Source organism: Aulonocara sp. 'chitande type north' Nkhata Bay, linkage group LG3, assembly GCF_057382095.1.
Source record: "Aulonocara sp. 'chitande type north' Nkhata Bay isolate Kocher_YH1m ecotype deep benthic linkage group LG3, A_spYH_male_GT1.1, whole genome shotgun sequence".
Lineage (NCBI taxonomy): Eukaryota > Metazoa > Chordata > Actinopteri > Cichliformes > Cichlidae > Aulonocara > Aulonocara sp. 'chitande type north' Nkhata Bay.
Genome location: NC_141346.1, coordinates 37,349,146 through 37,369,816, shown reverse-complemented (window position 1 = coordinate 37,369,816; position 20,671 = coordinate 37,349,146). Strand labels below are relative to the sequence as shown.

At 41.3% G+C, this 20,671-nt stretch overlaps 1 protein-coding gene across 1 annotated transcript; it reads left to right on the top strand.

Annotated features, from left to right (window-relative positions):
- The first annotated feature begins 9,867 nt into the window (after positions 1–9,867).
- LOC147335459 (interferon-induced very large GTPase 1-like) lies at positions 9,868–17,373 on the top strand. The gene is made up of 5 exons (XM_086279222.1): positions 9,868–9,932; positions 11,479–11,541; positions 11,647–11,758; positions 11,873–12,100; positions 12,228–17,373. Exons 2-5 carry the CDS (start codon positions 11,515–11,517, stop codon positions 16,916–16,918), a joined length of 5,058 nt encoding a protein of 1,685 aa, XP_086135348.1. The 5' UTR covers positions 9,868–9,932; positions 11,479–11,514; the 3' UTR covers positions 16,919–17,373.
- Positions 17,374–20,671: the final 3,298 nt, after the last annotated feature.

Sequence of the window (20,671 nt, the reverse complement as noted above, 5' to 3'; positions counted from 1 at the left end):
TGTGTGTGTGTGTGTGTGTGTGTGTGTGTGTGTGTGGGGTCAGAGTGTGACCCCATAAACGACTTCCCTAAACCTGCTGGTCTGGGAAATCCAATAGTTCATCTAAACAAAAGGCACTTAACCTAAAACAGATACAGCCATGTTTATCCTGCCATAAAACAATAAACAAGGTACGACCTCTTCTCATGCTCCCAGAATGTACAGTGGGGCAAAAAAGTATTTAGTCAGCCACCGATTGTGCAAGTTCCCCCACTTAAAATGATGACAGAGGTCAGTAATTTGCACCAGAGGTACACTTCAACTGTGAGAGACAGAATGTGAAAAAAAAAATCCATGAATCCACATGGTAGGATTTGTAAAGAATTTATTCGTAAATCAGGGTGGAAAATAAGTATTTGGTCACCTCAAACATGGAAAATCTCTGGCTCTCACAGACCTGTAACGTCTTCTGTAAGAAGCTTTTCTGTCCCCCACTCGTTACCTGTATGAATGGCACCTGTTTGAACTCATCATCTGTATAAAAGACACCTGTCCACAGCCTCAAACAGTCAGACTCCAAACTCCGCCATGGCCAAGACCAAAGAGCTTTCGAAGGACACGAGTGGTGGACAGAAAAGCGTCTTACAGAAGACGTTACAGGTTGAAACAATACATACAAAGATGTATTGTTTCAATACACTGTCACTTGGTGTTCACTCGCTCTGTGGTAGAGTATCACTTCCTGTTCCTGCTCAAACACAGTGGTGTTTCTGAGTAGCTTATTTGCTTAGCAATTTAATTAACAACTACGCCAATTGGAGGTCACTAAAATCAATATTGAATCGGTGTGCAACTTTGCCAAAACAATGTTGGACTCTGTAGTTTTCTCTGGTCCCCTCCCCAATCAGACCAGGAGTGACATGTTTAGCCGCATGTTCTCCTTAAATTGCTGTCTGTCTGAGTGGTGTCCCAGAAACGATGTGGGCTTCATAGATAATTGGCAAACCTTCTGGAGGAAACCTGGTCTTGTTAGGAGAGACGGCATCCATCCCACTTTGGATGGAGCAGCTCTCATTTCTAGAAATATGGACAAATTTATTAAACCCCCCAAAATATGACTATCCAGAGTTGGGACCAGGAAGCAGAGTTGCAGTCTTACACGCCTCTCTGCAGCTTCTCTCCTCCTGCTACCCCCCCAAAAACCCATCTCCATAGAGACTGTGTCAGCTTCCAAAAAGACAAAAAACAAACTAAAAACCAGCAACAAACAACTTAAACATAAACAATCACAAAGAAAGAACAATACAGTATCCACATCTGAACCAAAGAGTAAAACAGTGAAATGTGGATTATTAAATATTAGGTCTCTGTTAGTACATGACTTAATAATTGATCAACAAATTGATTTACTCTGCCTTACAGAAACCTGGTTGCAGCAGGATGATTATGTTAGTTTAAATGAATCAACACCCCCGAGTCATTCTAACTACCAGAAATCTCGAAGCACAGGCCAAGGGGGCGGTGTGGCAGCAATTTTTCACACCAGCCTATTAATTAATGAAAGACCAAGACTGACTTTTAATTCATTTGAAAGCCTGATGCTTAACATTGTCCACCCCAGCTGTGAAACTCAGAAACCAGTCTTACTTGTTATCATCTATCGTCCACCTGGGCCTTACACAGAGTTTCTGTCTGATTTCTCAGACTTTATATCTAATTTAGTTCTGAGCTCAGATAAAATAATTATTGTGGGTGATTTTAACATCCATGTAGATGCTAAAAATGACAGCCTCAACATGGTATTTAATCTGTCATTAGACAGATACCTTGGCCTCCAGTAACGCTGTGAGGAACCTTGGAGTCATTTTCGACCAGGACATGTCCTTCAACGCTCATATTAAACAAATATGTAAGACTGCTTTCTTCCATTTGCGCAACATCTCTAAAATTAGAAATATCCTGTCTCAGAGTGACGCTGAAAAACTAGTTCATGCATTTATTACTTCCAGGCTGGACTACTGTAATTCATTATTATCAGGATGTCCAAAAAACTCGCTGAAAAGCCTTCAGCTAATCCAAAATGCTGCAGCAAGAGTGCTGACAGGGACTAGAAAGAGAGAGCATATTTCTCCTGTTTTGGCTTCCCTTCATTGGCTTCCTGTTAAATCCAGAATTGAATTCAAAATCCTGCTCCTCACATACAAGGTCTTAAATAATCAGGCCCCATCTTATCTTAATGACCTTGTAGTACCATATCACCCTATTAGAGCACTTCGCTCTCGCTCTGCAGGCCTACTTGTTGTTCCCAGAGTATTTAAAAGTAGAATGGGAGGGAGAGCCTTCAGTTTTCAGGCCCCTCTTCTGTGGAACCAGCTTCCAGTTTGGATTCGGGAGACAGACACTATCTCTACTTTTAAGATTAGGCTTAAAACTTTCCTTTTTGCTAAAGCATATAGTTAGGGCTGGAAGTGACCCTGAATCCTCCCTTAGTTATGCTGCAATAGATGTAGGCTGCCGGGGGATTCCCATGATGCATTGAGTTTTTCCTTTCCAGTCACCTTTCTCACTCACTGTGTATTAATAGACCTCTCTGCATTGAATCATATCTGTTATTAACATCTGTCTCTCTTCCACAGCATGTCTTTTATCCTGTCTTCCTTCTCTCACCCCAACCGGTCGCAGCAGATGGCCCCGCCCCTCCCTGAGCCTGGTTCTGCCGGAGGTTTCTTCCTGTTAAAAGGGAGTTTTTCCTTCCCACTGTCGCCAAAGTGCTTGCTCATAGGGGGTCATATGATTGTTGGGTTTTTCTCTGTATCTATGAAGCGCCTTGAGGCGACTTTTGTTGTGATTTGGCGCTATATAAATAAAATTGAATTGAATTGAATGTGCACACATTAATGTGAGGATAAATGAAAACGGCGACATATTAGTTTGCATGGTCTATTTGGCAGGGCCAACGAGAAATCTGGTGGCTATTGGATGTCAGACTTCTATATGCTTGTCAGATGTGTTTCACCTGCATTTTATGAAGCTCAAAGAATATGGAATCAGAACGATGCCACCTTGAAACGAAACTGAAAAAAATATTGAAACCGAAAAAAAATATTGTAACTGAAATAAATGTACTGAAAAATCTTGTATTGAAACCGAAAAAAAAATTTATAGTGAAAAACAATTAATTGAAACTGTAATTTTTTTGTTTTCGGTTTCAATACAAGATTTTTCAGTACATTTATTTCAGTTACAATATTTTTTTCGGTTTCGTCTCAAGGTGGCATTGTACTGATTCCATAAAAGAACAAATTCAATTGTTTGGCCCTACACCCAAGTGAAACTTCGAGAGCCACTAAATGCAGAAACAGAGGTAGAAAGGGCACAGATAACAAACTCATTATGGGCTCATATTCTTCAGCCTTCAGTAAGATCGGAGGCTTTAAATATAAGGTTCACCAAGTTTACCAGCCAGAACCAGAACAAAGTCGCTGTTAAACTCTGGGGTTAAAACAACATTTGCTATGGTGACTTTTTCCAGCAACATATTTTCATGCAAATAGAATCAAGTACTTTATTCAGGCGTGCCACTACTTTGGAAATCAGAAGAGACTGAATTCTGTCTTAGTTAGTGTCGGGATGAAATAGTGTTACTATTCATAATCACTATTATTACTGTGGCATCACTTATGATTTATTATTATTATCATTTTTGTGACACATTTATTGAAACTGTTGATGTTATATTAAAGTCTGTATTTCAGGTGTTAGCATAAGCACATAATAATCTTTCATTGCAGGTGCAACTGTAATCATGTTATACACATATAAGCTAGGTCAAGTTAATTAATGGTTTGAAGCTACAGCCAGCGCGAGTTCGACTGATCTATGGAGCAAAGTTCAAGTTGAAAGAATTGCCCTACATGTTTACAGTACAATTTACCACATATTGAAGGCTGGTGTGTGTGCTCAGTGTCAGGATTAGTGTCGTGGATGAGAGAAGGAGGAACCCAAACGCAGGACTCGCAGGAAGGTGAAGACTGGTGAGGATTTATTATAAGGAGTGGATGAACAGAGGGTGAACGGACACTGACTGGCTGGACAACTGAATGGCTGACTGAACTGAGGGAACACACGGGAAGGACATCACATGAACATCAACATCAATGACATGACAGTGAATGAGTAGAAACAGAGGGCTTAAATACACAGACTGATGAGGATGATAATGAGAGACCGGTGAGTACACAGCTGAACATAATCTGGCTAATGACACGAGACGAGCTGACACAGGAAAAGCAGGAAGTGAGAACATGGAAGTGGCAAAATAAACTGAACATGAACAAAACTGAAAACACTGGGTCACCGACCCAGGAACCCTGACAATACCCCCCCCTTCAACGGCCGGCACCCGACGGCCAAAAGAGAAAAAAGACCAGAACAGGACGGGCGGAGGGGGCCCAGAACGGAGGGACGGAGTCCACACCGAGACAGCTCAGGTGGGCGTCCACGTGGCCCGTGGCCGAGACGAGACAGTTCAGTTGGGCGTCCACGCGGCCCGTGGCCGAGACGAGACAGTTCAGGTGGGTGTCCACGCGGCCCGTGACCGAGACGAGACAGTTCAGGTGGGCAGCCGCGAGGAAGGCGGCGGCGGCCACTGAGCCGGTCTGGTGGGCGACCGCGAGGACGGCGGTGGTCGAGATGAGGCAGTTCTGGTGGGCGGCCGCGAGGAAGACGGCGGTGGCTGCTGTGCAGGTCCGGTGGGCGGCCACGCCAGCGATGACGTCCAGACGTGGCTGGCGCGACGACGTGGCAGCCGCAGAACCAGGCGAAGCAGAAGCTGAAGCTGAACCAGGTGAAGCAGAAGCTGAGGCTGGACCAGGCGCAGCTGAAGCAGAGGCAGAAGCCGGACCCAGGCGAAGCTGAAGCAGAGGCAGAAGCCGGACCCAGGCGAAGCTGAAGCAGAGGCAGAAGCCGGACCAGGCAAAGCTGAAGCAGAGGCAGAAGCCGGACCAGGCAAAGCTGAGGCCGGCCCAGGCAAAGCTGAAGCAGAGGCCGAGGCTGGACCCGGCGAAGCAGAGACACCACCACCCCGACCCTTTGGTGATCTACAGGTGAAGGGAGGGCTGATTGGGTATATCCCGCCTTCTACTTCTCGCCTGTAGTCTACTCACCAGAGCAAATCGGTGTGTCTGGTTATCATGAAGATTATTCTGCTTACCACCTTGGCCCTGCTGCTTACAGCATGGACCCTGATGCACTTAAAGGATCAAGAAGCCAACTTGCATAGAAGGGCATGGACACATGACAACTCACACCTGGCTGAAGTGACACAGGACCACATCCATCCCTGGATGAACAACGCCTGGTATAGATACATATATAATCGCACAGAAGGCAAAGATTGTTATATATGCTCACACATGCCTGCTACAACACAACATGCTACATTATATGGCAGACCTATGAACATGACTCAAGTGACATGCGCAGCAAGCTTTGCCAGTCCAGGTTATCAATATTCAGGAATTGTCCTAAACCACAGCGACTCCCTGACTATTGGACTATCGTTTTGGGCTGTTTTTAAATGCATCGACCAGCATCAACAAAGAGCAAAATCAGGAAATTGATGCCATAAGAATGACTGTTATGCAACACTGAGTTGCTCTGGACATGATCTTGGCAGAAAAGGGTGGACTGTGTGTTTTGTTCAATACAACTTGTTGTACATATATTCCAGACAATGTGCATTCTGATAATATGACAAATGCTCTACAATTACTTAGAAAAGTTCAACAGGCACAGGTAACCGATTGGGAAAATTCACAAAGTAATTGGTGGGATTGGCTTATGAGCGGCTCATGGAGAACATTGATGTTTTAGGTTTTGATGTTTATTGGCCTAATACTTATCATGTTTTGTATCTTTACTACATGCATTATCCCCTGTGTAAGAGGAATGGTATCAAGAATGATATCCCAGTCTCTTGTTGCATATGTCACTGTGCCAGACGAGGAAGAAGGAGAAGCTAATGAAACTAATGTGATGAATGATTATGTTTGAATGATACACATTTTATGACGACCAGACCGAAAGCACTCACAATGTAGGGTCTGTGTCTGAAACACATTGATGTATCTTTTTAATTTCAGCTACAAACAGGAGGGAATGATGAAAGATTTTTTAGTTTTATGTTATGTTTATTTGTAGCTTCATTTAAAGGAAGAAGAGCTTGTGAATTGGAACCACCACAGGAAAAGGGAGTGAGACCATGTGCAGAAAAAATGCTGTGACATACCATGCTATCTCCTGTTTCAACAGACAAGCTAAAGGTCTCTCCTTTTAAGGAAATATTATCAGTTCCATACATGCCACTCCTACTGCTGTTGAAACTTACTTGATGTATAAATAAAGAATGTGCTGAGAGCCCTGGGCGGTTTTCCTCTGTGTCACATCTGTTGTGCACACGTTGGTGCAGAACAGATCGGACCGTGACGGGGGATCGCCCATGTATATGTCATGTAAAAAAGATATCTGAGTCTGAGTTTCTTTGCCTTCTAACAATTTTCTCCTCACAAAAACTTTCCTTTTTGCTAAAGCATATAGTTAGGGCTGGACCAGGTGACCTTGAATCCTCCCTTAGTTATGCTGCAATAGACGCAGGCTGCCAGGGATTCTCATGATGCATTGAGTTTTTCCTTTCCAGTCACCTGGGGGCGATTGTGGCTAGTGATGTGTCCTGTGTGTCGAAGCTTCGAATCGCGCGTCGGGTAATCGCGGGGGCGTTTTTCTGAAGCACGTATCGAGGCTTGCGTTGATTACGTATGCAGTGACGTTCGAGGCCTCGCGGGCAGTCCGTACCACGTGACTGATTCGGGAACTGGTTCACCGGTTCGCGCCAGATTCGAAATAAAATGGGCAGCAAAACACAGCTGATTCCCCCATCACATCGTGTTGTGGAATTGGATTACGTACGTGCTACATAGCTACTGGAGTACTGGACACAAATTTCTTTATCCAAACTTGTATAAACTTGCTGTGGTTTTTCTTGCAACCCCTGCTTCATCTGTGCCCTGTGAGAGGATATTTTCAAAAGCAGGAGAAATCCTCTCAAAAAAGAGGAACCGTCTTAAGCCCAGCACTGTGGAAAAGCTGCTATTTTTGAATAAAAACAAATGAAAACTTTTCCCTAGTGTCATGAGCACTGTTATAAAGTCACAAGCACATTCACATCACAACTCCCTCCCTTTTTGTTTCCATGTACATTCCTGTGTTAAGCTGCCAATTTATTATACACAAACATTAATTAAATTAATATAATATAAAATTAGTATAATATTAAATATAACTAATATTTAGAGTTCAGTTATTGGTGTCATGAACAATAGTAATTCCTTTATTCATTCAACTTGAAGTGCCACACACTAGTTTGTGTCATTATTGAGATGTACATAAGCATGATTACACAGTTACACAATCATCCCAAAAACTGTGTACTGATAGTTTCCACTTTCTCTTTTGTATCAGACATACTGAGACAATATTCGGGATAAATAACCATGAAAAACAATTTATTTATTCAGTTTAGCGGTTTACACATCACATCATTATAATCATTGAGCCCGTTTCACTTGAATTGTCCACTTGATGGCGCAGTAGAGCAAATGAATCATCACAATGCTTCGAACCATGAGTCGACCAGTTGGATGGGAAGCTTCAGTTCATCATGAGGGTTCATCTCACCATCACTAATTGTGGCTCAAGAGTTAGGAGTTCGCCTTGTAATCGGAAGGTTGCCGGTTCGAGCCCCGGCTTGGACTGTCTCAGTCGTAGTGTCCTTGGGCAAGACACTTCATCCGTTGCCTACTGGTGGTGGTCAGAGGGCCCGGTGGCGCCAGTGTCCGGCAGCCTCGCCTCTGTCAGTGCGCCCCAGGGTGGCTGTGGCTACAATGTAGCTTGCCATCACCAGTGTGTGAATGGGTGGATGACTGGATATGTAAAGCACTTTGGGGTCCTTAGGGACTAGTAAAAGCGCTATATAAATACAGGCCATTTACCATTTACCTTTCTCACTCACCTGTCTTCCTTCTCTCACCCCACCGGTCGCAGCAGATGGCCCCGCCCCTCCCTGAGCCTGGTTCTGCCGGAGGTTTCTTCCTGTTAAAAGGGAGTTTTTCCTTCCCACTGTCGCCAAAGTGCCTGCTCATAGGGGGTCATATGATTGTTGGACTTTTCTCTGTATCTACTGTACAATATAAAGCGCCTTGAGGTGACTGCTGCTGTGATTTGGTGCTATATAAATAAAATTGAATTGAATTGCATTGAACATGACGTCTAGCAGGAACATGAAAAAAGGTATGAAACAGAAAACATGAAATCAAATCATGAGAAACATGTCTGACGTGACATAGAAGGAAAGAAAACAGACCAAGATTGAAAAAAACTCAAACTAAACTCAAGGCAAACAAATAATAATCCTACAACTCTAAATATTTTCTCAAGAGATAACATAAGAACTCAAAACCCAAACTGAGAAACTGACAAAACCCTTAATCCTACCCCAAAAAGAAAGCTGGTTAGCCCACACAGAAAAACAATCGTTCTCTTACTTTTTGCACATTATTTAAATTTAACCTTTGAATTACGCAGTTGGGTAGCATTATTTTTGTTTGCCTGTTTGTGTGTAACATGAAGTTATTGTAATTGTAATTGTAATCATGTTTACGCTTGACTGAAGAGGCAGTCAGAATCCCCTCTGTGGTACACTACCTTACAGAATGAAAGTGAAAGTAAGTGTTAAGGTTCAAATTGAGGAAGGGTACAAGAGGTGATCGAAGAATAACCACACCGATCCGGCCGGGTGAAGTCAAACGATGATTTTAATGAACACACGTGTGGGAAGACACTCTGTACGCAGACAGCCAGTAGTCCTCGACTTAATCAAAGCATGAACAGATATTTTATAGCATCAGGGTTTGTTTACTGACGCCCCTTCATGCGTCACCGGTACATTTTATACATAGATCAGATCAACACCAGAATGACTTTTCACCTAGAAAATCATCTTCTATTTTCATGGCTTGGTACTTTCCGTTCTTATCTTAAAATGAATTGTTCCTCTTTCTTGCCGAGACAACAAGGACGGTTCCTCTAAATAAATTTAACTAATGTGTGTGTATGTGTTGACCTCACATGCTCTTTGTGTCACCTCTTCACCTACTGTCTGTGTCTCGTCCTCAAATGCTCTTTCTCAATTCACCTGTTGCACTTCTGACCTTTTACCAGACCAGAGGCTCACTGAGACTATGTGTATGTCTTCTACTAAATAAATGTTTTAATCAAGAACCTCTACTTAAACCTTAATATAAAATGACCTGATATAAGTGTTTTGTAAGCATGTATTGCGATTCCTTCTATGGCTCCAAGTCACCCGCACAATAGATTGTCCGAACATCGCGCCGAACAAAGCTTCCGACCCCCAATCAATTGACCGAGCTCCAACTCTTTAATAAGCACAGATATGCATTGTGTATGAAATAGTCATAACTGCTTAAGGCCTTCTTAAAGCTATCTGTTACATTGTTAAAGCCTCGTCTTAGCCTGCGGCTCAAAATAACTTCCACTTCTGCATACAACTTCCTGTCAGCCTGCAACTCAGTCTTTCTGAAAGACACACACTGTTCAACCCCTGAATGCAATATAAACTCCAGATTATATTATTAATGCAATGGTAATAATGACAATTATTTAACAATAGCAGCAAAATAATTTCCCTGCTCCACATAAGTCAGGCATTAAACTCCTTTACAAGAAATCACATGATCCTGAGTGAAAATGAAAGTGTTCATCTAACAGTATAAAAGGGGTGTTACCAATCCCCGCTGCACTACACTATCTGAAGAATCTTACTGCCAATAGTACAGAAGCAGAAAAAGTTAGACGGGCAGATCTCTTCTGTAACGGTAGGTTGTTTAATACTTGTTTTTTTCATTCTCTCTGTCTGTACAGTCTGATATATGCGTTGTCATTGAACCTTAAAGCTTTCACAGATAAAAACAATATAGAGTTATCTGATGGATCAGCACAGTCCGGTAGTTGTTTGGCACTGGGGTGCGAGAGTTGAGGCTCGGGTGAAATTTATGGTTTTCAAGGTCTTTATCAGTTTTTATTGTTATTTTTTTTATTGTTTTTATCGTTAATTCGGTTTCCCTGGGTCTTTTCCTGTGTGTTACGAATAAATCTTTTTTTGTTTTGGTAACGGTGCTGGTTTTATTTGTTGTACTATTGTTGTAACCATACCTGTCAGACCATGACAGTTTCTTCTGCCCTGTGTTGAAATGTCTTTAATCCTCAGAAAACATTTGTACACTAAGTAATCTGAGGCAAATTACTGTAAAAGCTGTACAACAAATCACAGAAACCTGAGTAAAATTGAAAGTGGTCATCTAACAGTTTGTACAGCACCAAAGGTGAACTACACTGCCTTACAGATTAAAAGGAATTGAGTTACTAAACACCTTTAAATAAGGTTACATGATCCTGAGTGAAAACGAAAGTGTTCATCTAAAAGTAGTAGAGGAGTGGTCAGACAGCCTGCTGCACTACACTGCCTGAAGAACTGAAAGGTAGTGATTTACATCAGCGGTCCCCAACCCCCGGGCCTCGGACCGGTACCGGTCCGTGAGTCGTTTGGTACCGGGCCGCGAGAGTTGAGGCTCAGGTGTGAAATGTATGGTTTTCAGGGTTTTTATCGGTTTTCAGCGTTATTTTGTTATCGTTTTTATCGTTAACTCGGTTTTCCTGGGTCTTTTCACGTGTGTTATGAATTAATCTTCTTCTTTCCGGTACCGGTACTAGTTTTATTTTGTTGTATTTATCCGCGACACCTTAAAGGCCGGTCCGTGAAAACATTGTCGGGCATAAACCGGTCCGTGGCGCAAAAAAGGTTGGGGACCGCTGATTTACAGCAGTAGTACAACAGAAAATTGTTGAGTTTTTGTTTCAGCTACTGGCTGAGCCACATTTTGCTTGTCCCCAGCCTCCATCAAAAGTTCTGCTGGAGGTGCTGGTCGGTCCAGTAGCTTCCCCACCACCTGATCCTACTCACCACCAGATGGTGATCAGCTGACAGCTCAGCTACTCTCTTCAACCAAGCGTGCAGAACATATGGCAACAGAGCCAATGACATAATTACAAATTTGATTACTGACCCGTGACCCAGTTTGTCCTGGTGCCATGTGCACTTATGGATAATGTTAAAACATGGTGTTTGTTATTGTATTGACACTTGCATGGACCCACATGTTTTAGGTCACAGGGCTGCAAAGTATGAAAATCATGCACAGTGCTTTGTTTATTTGCTTTCTATTGCTTAATTTTTTGAAAGTGCTCAAATTGTTTGTGAGATGAAGGGGAGAGGCAGAGAGTTTGTAGTCTTTTTCAAAATGTGAAATATTAAACTGTCTTTGGGGCATAAATAGTTATATATTTTCCACTCATTACTTTCAGGGAGAAACCGACTGAATAACCTGGAACAAATGTTGGATGACAAATTCTTTATCAACAATGACGGTAAAATATATGAAACAGAAATATTGTTCTTTGGAGACATTGTGTTTGCAAAAAAATGTGTTTACATGTGTATTTTTTCTCTCTTTATCATCATTTGTAAAAAAGGAAAAGAATGATGAAGATTTAGTTGTTGAGCTATACTGTGAGGAAGTAAATGACTCTCCATCAGCACCATGTTCTACCTGCAAGGATGACTGTCAGCAGATTGTTGCAGGAGGTAAAAGTCAGCTCAATGCTTTTTATTGATACAGCAGAAAGACCTGATATGATGTGAGGTCTGTAAATGAATCCATTCTTAATATTATCAGTATTACTATTATTATCCCAACAGCTTCTTGTTGTCATATGAAGACAACAGTGATTAATATCAGCAGTGAGTTAGTGTCTCAGCATGTGGACACTCCTGCTGGTGAAAGTGAGAACTACACCGTGATTACATGCATTGAGGAAGAAACTGAGCAAGAGTCGACAGACATGAAGAGCTCAGAGCCCGACAGCCTGAAAACGGATGAAGAAAAGTCCAGCCAGGCTCCTGAAGACATGAAGGATGAAAACAAAGGTCAGTCTGTTACTTGATTACACAAGTAAATGTTAACACCAATTACAAAAAGTTGGTATACTGGTTAAAATGTAAATAAAAACAGGATACAACAGAAAGCAATAATTTTTAATTCTCATATCAACAGTGAAACACCTGGAGAGCTTATTGGAAGAACTGGGCTTGAAGCAGTATTACAGGGGGAAGCTATCACTAAAAAGAATACTTGAGATCGACATGAGGACCATCACTGATATACCTGTCAACTGTAAATCAGACCTTCCATGGTATTTTCTAAAAAAAGTAATGATGTTTAATGTCACTGCTAGGAATGTGAAATGTACCTCAGTGCCTGAATCAAACAGTGATGATAAATCAGGAACTAAAAAATTCAATCTTAAAAACCGGGTCAGGAGTAAAAAAAAAGACAGCATGGTGAACCCCCTCGACATAATCACTGCTCTCTTTCTGTGTTCTGATGGTTTTCTACAGCAGGAAATGGCACTAAAAATGTCCATGTGTCAGTTCTCTGTCCCTCTGCTGCTTCCTAATTGTGACACAGGACAGTGCACACTCATGCTGTGGGCCATGAGAGACATTGTTAAAAAGTACAGACCTCAGTCTCTTTCACAGTCAAAGGGCTTCATTGAAGAAAGAATCGTTCTCTCTGAACTTCCAATGGTCTCTTTTGTCAGACTGGGTGAGTGCTCTTTGTCCAAGTCAAAGTTTCTTAATGAGCTTCTGAGCAATTCTCAGCAGTACCACGACACCTTTGTTCACCACAACATGGAGTGTGGTGACAGTCCAAGAAGAATTTCCAACGGACTGACTGAAATTACTTGGTATCTTCCTGGTGGAAACACAAACATTGACATTTTCAGTCAGCCAGTGGCTGTAGCTAACCTTCGTGGGGACATTGCTTCATTTGAAACACAATGCTCCTTTTTGTGTCAGACATCTGCAGCAGTTTTTGTCTTCTTTGACCATTTGGATTCTGAGTCTGAGTCTGTGATCAATCTGCTTAAAAGCCAGAACAAAAAAGCACAGATCTTCTTGGTGGGAAACTATGAGAGAGAAAGCTTCAATTTAGATGCTTTGGAAAAAGTAGCAACTGAGTTGGATCTAACTGAAAACAACATCATTATTAAGACTAAGGAGAAAAATGATGCAGACTTTGTAAAAGATTTGAGGAAAACTGTCAGAAATGTGGTTGAGAAATCAGAGCTGAAGATGAAAATAGAGAAGATGGTGGATGTTGCCCATGAACTGGGAATCCTGGTTGATGAAGATGCACCAGAGTGCCAGACTGCAAAGAAAAATGCAAAAACCATCACTGCAGGAATTCAAGACATCCATAAATACAAAGAAGATCAGCTTCCCCGACAAGGACAAATATGGAAAACACTGACATGCTTAGAGAAGGAAGAGTTTCGACTTCGACATGTTGGGTCTAAAAATGTAGAAGATTACAAAAGTGATCTTCAGAAACAGAAAGAAGAACTGCGGAAAAAGCAGAACTCTTATGAGATGTCAACAGCTATGACAAACTTCATCAAAGGGATTTCAAGCACAGGAACAGAGAGGTTTTATTTCCTAAAATGGATGAGAATGAACCTCGATAATGTGTCTCGTATAAAACTGTCTGAACTCCGAGAGAAATATAAAGAAAAATGTGAAAACTCTGAGAACAAAGAGGAGATCAAAGAAATTGATAAACAAATTTCCAACAGCTCACTGGGGATTGAACACTTCTTCCGTGAAATGGGTCAGATCTATGAAGCTTTAAAGTCTCTCCCAGAAACAGACCCATCTCGTCAACAATTGCAGCATCTGCCCAAACTGTGTGCAGAGTTGTTGCTTGATGGATTTCCTCTTGAGCTCGTAGATGGAGATGCATCCAACATCCCTCTCAGATGGGTGAGTGATGTTCTCTCTCAGCTCAGTGACCTGGTGTCTCCAAACAGAAAGATACGAGTAGTCACAGTTCTTGGAGTTCAGAGCACAGGAAAGTCCACTCTCCTTAACACCATGTTTGGAGTGCAGTTTGCAGTCAGCAGTGGTCGATGTACTCGAGGTGCCTTTATGTTGCTCATCAAAATCAATGAAAACTTCAAAAACATCCTAAAATGTGACTTCATGGTGATCATTGACACTGAGGGCTTAAAGTCACCAGAACTTGCACAACTGGACAACAGCTATGAGCACGACAATAAGCTTGCTACACTTGTTGTGGGGCTGAGTGATGTCACCATAGTCAACATTGCAATGGAGAATTTAATTGAAATGAAAGACATCCTACAAATAGTTGTGCACGCTTTTCTCAGGATGAAGGAGGTGGGCAAAAAGCCTAAATGTCAGTTTGTTCACCAGAATGTGTCGGATGTTTCAGCCCATGACAAGAACTTACGAGACAGAAAACTGCTCCTGGATCAGTTGAATGAGATGACTCAGGCAGCAGCCAAAATGGAAAAGAAAGAGGAGAACAAGAGCTTCACTGATGTGATGGAGTACAGTCCAGACACTGGGAACTGGTACATTCCTGGACTGTGGAATGGAAACCCACCAATGGCACCAGTTAATGCAGGATACAGTGAGGCTGTATATGAGCTCAAGAAAAACATCATCCAACTACTGGGAAATTGTGAGTCATCTGCTAATAATGTCATGGAGTTTAAAAAGTGGGTGAAAAGTCTGTGGAATGCAGTAAAGCATGAAAACTTCATCTTCAGCTTCAGAAACAGCCTCGTAGCTGATGCATACATGAAGCTCTGCACAGAGTTCAACAAATGGGAGTGGGAGTTCAGAAAAGAAATGTACACCTGGGTAAGAAATGCAGAAACAAAAATTTCAAATTTTGGTACCATTGCAGCAAAATCTGAAACATCTGACATGAGAGAATTTCTCAGATCTTTGAAAAGTGAAGCCTCCACAGTGCTGTCTGCATGGGAGACAAAGATTCTGGACAATCTGACACAATATTTCGAGCAAACAGAGGGTCATGTGTATCTGGTTGAAGGATACAAAGAGGAATTCTCAAACAGTGCAAAGGTCCTTCGTCGTGAAATAGAAACTGGTGCAATGTATCAGCTTGAAGCAGCAGCAGGAATCAGACAGGGAATGACAGAAATTGATCAAATTAAAGACAATCATAGAAAAGCGATTGAAAAAGAAGTGCGTGCATTAATTGATAAATGTCGAAAGAAAAAAGTCCAAATGACAGATGCAGAGTTGGACAAAGAGTTTGAGAAGATGTGGAAGGAAACTTTAGAAAAACTGTCTTTCTCTGAACAACAAACCTCGAATGTCACAGACAGAGTGTCCTACTGTCTGAGAGAAAATCTGAAACACAGGGGGGGGCGTGCAAATGAGTTATTAAGTGAAAAGAGTCTGAAAAGTTGTGGAAACGAGTCTTTCAAATATACAGCTGAAGGATGGTTCAACAAATTTAAACACACAGCAAACAAGGTACTTGCCCGTCAGGATCACATAAAGGCTGCACAACATCTTGCTGACAGGATCATAGACATTTGCACAGACTTTGTGAATAAACGAGTGACAAGCAAAAACAATTACCATGACACTTACATTCAAGAGATCCTCCACATGATTGATGTGACTCTCCAAAACAATCAAGATGTCAAGATAAATACTGAGTTTGAAGTTTCTCTAAAACAGCACATCTGTGGATTTGCAGCCAGAAGGTTTCAGAAAATGCACAAAGATTTCATAGAAGAAAATGATCCGTACAGATGTCTGATTAAAAACAAGGAAAGGTTTCATGATGATTTCAAAGATGTGTTTCATGAACGAGACCAGTGTCAGAAGAAGGCAGAAGAATTCACAAATCGATGTTTGAAGCCTGCTGTTGAAGACTTTGTTAATCGCTCCCTGGGTCCTGATATCATTGATGAAATGAGGAAACTCGAACAGTTCAGCACAAGAATGTCCTTCCAGTATTCAGTTTTACTGGATTTGCTCTCCAAGGATGATTTTCAAAACTATGTGAGCTACATTCGCTCATATGAGAAGTATGTAAAGTCATGGATACTTGAACAGATAAAGAAGCACTTCTCAAATGAGTCGACAGTTTTTGAGTTTGAGGAGCGACATTTACGGTCATGTATTGACAGCATAAATTCTGCCATTGAAAAGGCCAAAACCAGAAAGAGTGATGGCTTCAAGGCTTTTGTTGAAGAAATTTGTAAAGAACTTGGTGATAAACTGGTCATTTCCCAGGATGCTCTTGGTGCTTTCATGATACTGAACAATGCTGACAAGGAACAGTTTGCTGACTGGCTCACAGCATCTGTGAATGACTTAGAAAAAGCTCTCAGAAATGAGTTTAAAGAATCTACCTTTGAAATAAAACTACAACATCTCTGTGTAGAGCCTCAGGATGAGCTTTTCAAGCAGCTGATTGGTTGTGGCAAACAGTGTCCATTCTGCAAAGCTCCCTGTGATGCAGGAGGAAAAGCCCATACTGAGCACTTTGTTTCACTGCACAGGCCACAGGGTCTGGGTACATACAGGAAATTCTCAACAGGTATACTTGTCACTGAGTTATGCTCTTCCAATGTGAAAAGTCACAAAAAATTTTGCTGCATTGAAACACAATATAAACCACACCCTTATAAGAATTACAAGGACATTTTTGAAGACTGGAAAATTCAACCAGACGAGAGCCTTGAGGCATCAGACTACTGGAAATATGTTATGACAAAATACAACAGTAACTTTGCTCAAGAATATGAAGCAGAACCTGCTGTCATTCCAGAAGCTTGGAAAAAAATCAGCAAAGAACAGGCAGAAAAAAGTTTGAAAGAATCATTTTACATCTAGTAACTTTCCAATTCATGGTGCGCGGTTGACTGGAGCCTTACAGGAGAAAATATCACAATAATTGTTTTTGTGATACTGAAGAAAAATTTCTAAATTAAGATATTGTTACTACGCAGAAACATAACTACTGTGGCTTACAATGAAATTTAAAAAACAACCCACAATGCTGGCTGATCACTTTCATCAAGTTCATGAACTCTAATTCAGCGGTGCCCAACCCCCGGGCCACGGACCGATACTGGTCTGTGAGTCGTTTGGTACCGGGCCGCGAGAGTTGACTCTGTTTTTATCGTTAACTCGGCTTCCTTGGGGCTTTTCCTGTCTGTTATGAATAAATCTTCTTTGTTTGGTACTGATACTGGTTTTATTTTGTTGTATTCATCCGCAAAACCTTACAGTCAGTGAAAAAATTGTTGGACATTCGCGGCAGTACAATAAAGACTGAGAATATGCATGTAGTCACTGATTAGTTATTTTATTTTAACTTTTAAATACATATGATATGTGACATGTAATTGATTCCTTTTGAGTTTTGTTAAACTTTTGTTTCAAATGACTTAAATTTTAAAAAATCAGTATATAGTTTTTGTTTCTATGAGGATTATTGAGTCAAGTATTTACATGTTTAGTATTTTAAAAGATCATCTGAGTACAAACTGTTTTTTATTCATTTGACTATGTGATTTTGTTTGATTTGGTTTCATAGAAATTATCATAAGCTTTTCTTTCACTGACATGTCTGATCTTCCACCCAGTTTTTAAAGGATTTACAGGATTCATTTTCTTTCTGGTGAGATCCACAATTTGAGTTAATTATATTCAGTCACTCAGTTGTAATCCTAAATGACCTCAGTTATGTCTGTTTGTCACAGTTGTTGAGTCTTTGCCATTGTAAAGTGTTAAGTGATGTGACACAGGATCGCAGTGATGTGTTATTTTGATTTGTATCAGTTTTTATGTGTTGGAGTTAAATAAACTATATTCAGCCCCAAATATATGACCATAATGCTTCAACCGTGTGTGTCCACATACATCTGGACTATTAAACACTGGTCACAGTTCAGGCAAGAACCTTCCCTCACAGGTCGACAAAAAACTGAATGGTGCGCACAGAAATACCCCCAGCAACAAATCCATGTCTTCTTTAACAATTCATTGAAAGACGTAAAGTTAGAACAAAAATGTGGTTAAGGAATTGTGAAAGAGTAAAGGAGGTGTACATGAATGGAAAGTACACTGAGATAATCTGGTCACCAGTTTATACTTAATGAGTGTATTCCCTAAAGGAAGTGTATGGACCCATGATGGAATGAGTGATGCATTTTCTCACTGAAAGTCATACAAGAAACATTTTTTTAAAAGTTTTCTCGGATTTGCAAATTTGCAATTGCTGGGTTTTTGAAAATGTTTAACATTGAAAAAAAAATCCCTTTAATCCAGACAGTTAGCTATATCATGTATTAACTCAGTAACTAAAACCTCAGTATTTTAAATGTAAGCTTACCTTGTTCAGAAATCAGATTTAACACGCTGTTCTAAGAATCCGTCAGACACAGTAATGCCAAATAATACATTTTTCTGCCAAAAAAATGTGTATTTGATGCAAAAGACTGTTAGCTTGTTCGTTTTTCAAAAAGTGTTCATGTGAGTGTAAAATGTTCAAATGTAGTTTTCAATAAAGTTTTTTTTAATCCACTCAAGCATTTGCATCATGGTTTTATGAACAAAAAGTGAATGAAGTAAAAAAAAAAAGACTACACTCATTACAAATTTACAAATTTGATTAAATACAATAAGAAGAGTTTTTAAACAGAACTTTATTGAACAAGTGAACACACAAAGCTAAAAGTCATTTGAAAAAGACATTTTTCAGCAGTAATACAATAACAGAATATCTCAGAAACCATAGCAGCACAAATGCTAATTTTACCTGCACAAATCAGCACAAACGTAGCACTAAAAAAGTAGACCATTTTGGTCTGTTTTGGAGCAGTCTTGGGGGATGGTGACCTTTGAATGACCTATAAAATAAAGTTTAATATCTCAAAAACCGTAGCAGCACAAACGCTCATTTTACCTGCACAAATCAGCACAAACGTAACACTAACCGCTCCACCTATTTGCCTTTACGTTTCAAGTGGGTGGGGGGTCAGTTTCACTCTGCTCTCTGGTAGCAAGAAAATGCACGTGCTCTTCGCGAGCTCGTTCCCGGCTCATAACCAGGGCGCTCTGCCGTCAAGGGCGATCATTGATTAATGGGTAGTCATGTGACTGATGCAAGTCAGATCTTTTTATTTAGCAAAACTGTGATTAATAGTTAAATATTATTGTTAAGTAACACAGACAGGACTCCGCACTCATTTTTTTTTTTTATTACAATTTTTTTTTAATTGCCTGAAGAAAAGGGCACTTTGGGCACCCATCAGGAAAGGGGCAGGTGCTCAGCCCAAGCCCAAGTGTGTAATGAAATGCATATTCACTTCAGTGAATATTTCTCCAAAGAAGACAGGGAGGCTCATTCTAAGCTGTGGCCAATGGTTCAGGAGGCCAGGAAGAAGGGAAAAAGAGCGTTTCTGAAGGAAGGTTACGCACTGGTTGATAACAGTCAGGTGGATCCTGTTTGAACATCCTTTGTAATATTGTTCCATTTCAGGTACTGTGACTAGTTTACCAGTTCTACGAATGTTCAGACACCTTAAGGGTTGCTGCAATAAATGCTAATGTTGAATTTTGTTGGGAACACATTAGCTGCTCATTACTGCGCACCACTCTCTTCGTGCACTCTTATTATTTAGCGAATGTTATCCATTTTTTCTTTGAATGTTGGGGGTTTAAAGAACAATGCAAAGCGTAAAGCAACTTTTCTTTTTTGCAAAGAGCAGAAGAGCAACATTATTTTTTAAGAGACTCATTCGGGGGAGGCAGATAAAAATTTCTGGAAACAACAATAGGGAGATTATGTTTTCTTCAGCCATGGGACTTCACATTCAGCTGGAGTGACGATCCTGTTCAACAGGTTTTCGGGAATTGTAATTAGCCACAATAGCAGTAGCGGTTTTAGATACGGGCGACACGGGCGATTGCCCGGGGCGGCATCGAGGTGGGGGGCGGCATCACGGGCATCGGCAAAAAAAAAAAAATGCTCCTATTCATGCTGCCCCGACATCAGCCAGGGAATGGCACAGGTACCGATCGGTTTTCTATCGCCCATTTGCTGGGAGTAAGGGCGCCCTCCATTTGCGAGGTGCGCCTGCTGCTTGCGGCACAGGGAGGAGAGGGCGGGGCGGCGGGGGAGTCTCTGGCTGGCTGGAGCAGCATCTAATAACCAACTCGCAAAATAAAACAAAATAAAAACAAACCAACAAACACGAAAACACCAGACATCATGATAGAGACTTATAATTTGCACCGATGTTTTTTTTGAAATTCTACACGCGAAAAGTAGCGCAAGAGCCCTCGGTGCGCCTGCTCGCTGCTGAAGTCAAAGTAAACTTTATTGTCATCTCCGCTACATACAGTGCAGTATATAGAGAGACGAGACGACGAGGCTCCAGTTACAGCAGTGCAAGTAAACAAACAATATATATAAGAATCCATCCATCCATCCATCCATCTTCATCCGCTTTATCCGAGGCCGGGTCGCGGGGGCAGCAGCCTAAGCAGAGAGGCCCAGACCTCCCTCTCCCCAGCCACCTCCTCCAGCTTATCTGGGGGAACACCAAGGCGTTCCCAGGCCAGCCGAGAGATATAATC